Here is a 5,527-nt window from a genome sequence, read left to right as displayed (position 1 = left end):
AGAGTACTAGCCTTGAGCTGAAGAGCTGAGGGACAGCGCCCCGGCCCAGAGTTCAGGCCCCATGACTGAACAAAAACAAAACAACAACAACAAAAAAACCCCACAAACTGAAATGTATATGATTAGGAACATGTTTTTGTTGTTGTTTTCTGTTTTTTGGGGGTTTTTTTGTCAGCTGTGGAGCTTGTACTCAGGGCTAGCACTCTACTACTTTGAGCTGCACACCTCCACTTCCAATTTTCTGGGGGATAATTGGAGATAAAGAGTCTCCAAGCAGGACCTTCCTGCTTGGACTGGCTTCAACACTCAGTCCTCAGCTCTCAGCCTCCTGGGTAGCTAGGACTGCAGGTGTGAGCCACCAGCGCCAGGCACCTTTCCGTTCTTGGTGAAGTTTTTTGTTTTCGTGGTGCTGGGAATCAAGCCCAGGGCCTTGCATGTGTTGGACAGGTGCTCTATCACTGAGCCAAATCACCAGTTGCCCTCCTTCCTCCTTATTTTCATTTTTCTATCCCTTTGTTTCTTGCAAATGTCTTTCTTTTAAATATTGGTTTGAACCAATAGAAATTTTTGCTTGAAGATCTGATGACCAAATATATGTGCTCCCGGTTAGCGAAATGAGCGCCCTTCCCATAGCTGAGTCCACTCCTTCCCTTCTCCACAGCTTAGCATGCTCCCTTCCTAGGCAACATTAGGCCCATGTAGTAAAGGCAGTAAATAATCCACTTCCAACCCCCTTTCCCTTGGGATGGCACTCCTTTGGGGCAGCTACCACCATAGAAGGCAACAAGAGCCCCTTAGAGTGACCTTCAGGTCTGGGCAGTTGCAGGGACCGTATCTACTGTTTGGATAGCAGCCATAAATCCTAGTCTGCCATGATGAAGCCCCAGCCCACACATCCACACCACGGTCTCCGCTTCCTAGCACCTTCTAGCTCCTCCTAAGCCTCCTGGGTTATATAGGTCACCTCAGACAATAGCTGATGCTTCTTCTCACTTCTCCCTTGTGAGAAGGAGTCTTGCCGGGCCCTTTCCCAGCAAGAAACCTTTCTTTGTTCTCTGTACCTTGATGTCTGTGTGGTTCTCTGGCAAAGTCTAATTAATCTTATTTAAGCTTTCACTCCCATTTAAGAGTGGGGCACTACAAAGGTGATTAGGTCTGGGGTGGGGAGGAGGCAGAGGTAGGTTCACTGTAGGCTTTGATTGTCTGCCAAGCTGTGTTTTGCGTAACTCTATCACTTGTATCTTTAAATCTTTTCTTTTGATTTTTTCAAACAAAAATTTTCCATGCCTGGAGGGGGCAGGCCTTAGTGATCTGGCAGATTTGAGGCAAAAGGTAGATTTAGGGCAGATCATAATGTCCAGTGTCAGGAAGCTTGCGCCAAATTCCCTTCTTCCCAGGCTTAGCCAGGCTGATCAGTTTGGTATATTAAAATGATTTATAACTTTTGTCATTTTGGGAGAAGTTTCAGCTACCAATTTTCAAAGTTTTTCAGCTCTCTCTCACTCCTCTGGCACTTCACTTACTTATTTACATTCATTTATTTATTCATTCATTCATTCATTTAGTGTACTGGGTCTTGAACTCAGGACCTGGGTGATATTTGTTAGATTTTTCACTCAAGGCTGGCACTCTATCACCAACTCTCTCTCTGGCCTTTTGGTATTTAATTAGATATTAGAGTCTCCTAGACTTTCCTGTGTAGGCTGGTTTTGAACTGGAATCCTCAGATCTCAGCCTCCTGAGTAGCTGGAATGAACCACTCTTCTAGTAGTTTGAAGACAATATTAGGGGCTTTTGTTCTAGCTCATTATGTCCTTGAGACCCTGCTCTCGTGTGTGTGTGTGTGTGTGTGTGTGTGTGTGTGTATGTGTTTTAGTTTAATAGACTTTCATGCCTTTAAGTGCATAACAGCTACATGTAATTAATAGTTTCTTTTTTCTTTTTCTAAAAATCTACTCAATTGTTTACTGTTGTCTTAAAAAAAATAGAACATAAGAAAACAAGTAGAAATGGGTTCTGGGTACTTCTGGTTCTCCCTAAAATGGTCTTTTTTTGAGAGAGAGAGGAATTAGATTTGAATGCCTTATGGGACTTCTAGAAGTCAGTTTTGGAAATCAGAAGGTCCCTTTAAAATCCTTGATAGCTGCCATTAAATAGAACAAAACAGTTTGTTTAGAACAAAAAGGGTTGTTTTTCTCTGGAAGTCAGATTTGGTCATTTCTTCTTTTTCTGTCTTCAAGGCCAAATTCTGTCAAGAGTTTTCTGGTATATTTCCTCATCTGAATAAACTCTCTCACAACTGAGATAAATGAAGGCAAAAAGGAAATGGTAGCCCAAGGTTTTGCCAAAGCAAAACTTATAATTTCATCCAGAGAACAAAGATCAAGTGAAACTTAGTCACCTCAACCAGGATACCAACGAAAGGAATGGAGGCCTCCTCGTATTTCACAAAGAACAGCTCAGGGTTGGTCTTCCACACGCCCAGCCATTTGTCCCTCAGCTTTAGCTTTTCTGACAGGTATTTACTCATGGCTTCATCAGCATCTTCTGCCTAACAACAATAGAGATGTAGAAATACATTAAATTATGTTCATAACTTAAATATTGCCAATTTGATTTTTAGAATAGAGCCAACAGCACCTTTAACAGATTTTTAACTATAACAGAAAGTATCATCCACATTAAAAATGAATTAAAAAATTTCATTTACCCTGAGTGTTGGTGGCTCATGCCTACAATCCTAGCTACTCAAGAGGCAGAAATGAGGATTCTAGTCCAAAGCCAACTAACACCTAAAAACCAGAAGTAGAGCTGTAGCTCAAAGGGGTAGAGTACTAGCCTTCAGTAAAAATTCTCAGGGAAACAGTCCATGCACTGAGTTCAAGCCCATGACTGACAAAAAAAAAATCCATTTACTTAACAGATTAATTCAAAGATATGTCTCATTAAGTATTTATTAATCCACTGAGCAGATGAAAAAAATTGACACATGCTAAACATACAGCAATAGTCAGATGGATGTGGTGATGAATAACTATAATCCCAGTACGCAGGATACTGAGGAAGGAGAAGTCAGTCTGAGGCTAACTTGTGTTATATAGTGAGACTATCTCTCAAAAAAAACAAAAAACCCCTCAAAACAGCAATTGCATTTAAAAACAATTACTTTTGGGCTGGGAAGGTGGCTCAGTGGTAGAGTGCTTGCCTTGCATGCATGAGGCCCTGGGTTAGATTCCTCAGCACCACATAAGCAGAAAAAGGCAGAAGCAGTGCTGTGGCTCAAGTGGTAGAGCACTAGCCTTGAGCTGAAGAGCTGAGGGACAGTGCCCAGGCCCAGAGTTCAGACCTCACGACTGACAAAAAAAAAAAAAAAAAAAGATGAAATATCCTATTAAATATATTCAGTACATGAAATTTTAAAATACTATCCTTTTATAAAACAAGTTAGTATATTGAGCATTCAATAATATTTGCTTATTGCTTTTTTTTTTTTTTGGTGCCAGTGCTGGGCCTTGAACTCAGGGCCTAGGCACTGTCCCTGAGCTTCTTTTGCTCAAGGCTAACACTCCACTACATTGCAATATATATGAGGACACCACAGAGAATCTCAACTAAAGCAGAGGACCAACAGGGAGATGGGGAGGTGACCCGTGGGAGCCGTGTGTTGGTGGGCTGGTTAAATGCTGCTCACATAGGCTTGTAGGTCTTGCCTGACCTAGCCCCTAGGAGACTGAAATCCCAGTAGGTACCTAGGTTATAATCCAGCCCAGGTAGACAACTTCCTGCGATTCTTGTTTATTTTTGTTTTTATTTTGTTGTTGTTTTTGTTTTTTGGTCTCTGGGCCTGGACGCTGTCCCTCAGCTCTTCAGCTCAAGGCTAGTGCTCTACCACTCGAGCCATAGAGCCACTTCTGGCTTTTTCTGCTTATGTAGTGCTGAGGAATGGAACCCAGGGCCTCATGCATGCAAGGCAAGCACTCTACCACGGAGCCACCTTCCCAGCCCTCCTGAGATTCTTATTTCCAAATAACCCACAAAAAGCTGGAAGTAGAGGTTGGCTCAAGTGGTAGAGTGCTAGCCTTAGGGTGAAAGGCTAAGCTAGGCACGAGGCCCTGGGTCCAAACTCCAAAACTTGCTGGAGAGGCTATTTTTGGGGGGCAGGCAGGGAGGCAGGAAGTGTGACAGAGGGCATGAAATGGATGAATCGCAGCATAAACTCCTGTAAAGCTTATTTTAAATAATTTTTAAACGTTTTTTTTTTGAAGTATTTGTTGCAGCTGGGAAGGTGGCTTCATGGTAGAGTGTGTGTGCAGCATGCATGAAGCCCTGGGTTCAATTCCTCACCACCACATACACAGAAAAGGCTGGCAGTGGTGCTCTGGCTCCAGTGGTAGGGTGTTAGCCTTGAGCACAGAGAGCCTCGGGGACAGAGCCCAGGCTCTGAGCTCAAGCCCCAGGCCTGGCAAAAGAAAACAAAAATTGCTGGGCATTGGTGGCGATGACCTGTAATTTTAGCTAGTCAGGATGCTGTGATTTTAGGATTAAGGTTCAAAGTCAGCTGGGGCAGAAAAGTCTGTGAGAGTCTTATCTCCAGTTAACCACCCAAAAAGCTGGAAGTGGAGGTGTTGTTCAAGTGGTTGCGCGCCAGCCTTGAGTGGGAAAAAAAAAAGGGCCTTAAATTCAAGGTTCGGGACTGGTGCAAGGATGCGCACACGCATGTACGCACACACACGTGCACGCAGACACACAAGCATGCACGCACACACATGCACGCAGACACATGCATGCAGACATGCGCACACATGCGCACACATGCATGCACACACATGCACGCACACACACGCACACACGCATGCACACACACGCATGCACGCAGACACAAGATTTTTCCAAAGTGGCTTTTCTCTGTGACCTTCACCCCTCCACTATCCCCAAGAAGACCCCAATTCTCTAACCCCATTCTGACTCTTCCACCCAGTCCCCCTGCCGCCTTCCCCCCTCCGGGCCTCCTTTCCCCAGCCTCCTTCCCCACTCCCCGGTCTCCTCCCCAGCCCCCTTCCCACCTCCCCAACCTCCTTCTCAGGGCCTCCTCCCCTGGGGCCTCCTCTGCCCCACCTTCCCGACCTCCTCCCCCGCCTCCTTCTCAGGGCCTCCTCCCCTGGGGCCTCTTCCTCCCCACCTCCTCCGCCTGGCCTCCTCCCGGAGGCCTCCTTCCCCAGCCCCCTTCCCACCTCCCCGGCCTCCTTCTCAGGGCCTCCTCCCCTGGGGCCTCCTCCGCCCCACCTCCTCGGCCTCCTTCCGGAGGCCTCCTTCCCCCAGCCTCCTTCCCTGGCTCTCCTCGCACCTTGGAGCCCCGCAGCACCTGGTCGCAGTACAGCGCCACCTTCTCGTCCCGCCACATGCCCCGCATGGGGGACGCGCAGACGGGGGGCAGCGGCTGCGCCTCGTCCTCGTCCTCCTCGGGCGCCAAGAGCAGGGGCTCGCCCTCCTCCCCGTCGCCCTCGTCCTCCTCCTCCGCGGCCTCCCC

General features: G+C 46.7%; 1 protein-coding gene across 1 annotated transcript in view; it reads right to left on the bottom strand.

Moving 5' to 3' along the window:
- The window catches only part of Shcbp1l (SHC SH2-domain binding protein 1-like), a 22,318-nt gene that overhangs the window by 16,086 nt on the left and 705 nt on the right, over nucleotides 1-5,527 (bottom strand). The window contains exons 2-3 of the mRNA XM_013015509.1: nucleotides 5,345-5,521; nucleotides 2,402-2,547 (exon numbers count right to left, since the gene is read on the bottom strand). Coding sequence (XP_012870963.1) covers nucleotides 2,402-2,547; nucleotides 5,345-5,521 — 323 coding nt within the window. The remainder of the gene's footprint in view (nucleotides 1-2,401; nucleotides 2,548-5,344; nucleotides 5,522-5,527) is intronic.

Source organism: Dipodomys ordii, unplaced genomic scaffold (assembly GCF_000151885.1).
Source record: "Dipodomys ordii isolate 6190 unplaced genomic scaffold, Dord_2.0 Scaffold27, whole genome shotgun sequence".
Lineage (NCBI taxonomy): Eukaryota > Metazoa > Chordata > Mammalia > Rodentia > Heteromyidae > Dipodomys > Dipodomys ordii.
Note: the sequence above shows the minus strand (reverse complement) of the source record. Positions and strands in the feature narration are given on the sequence as shown.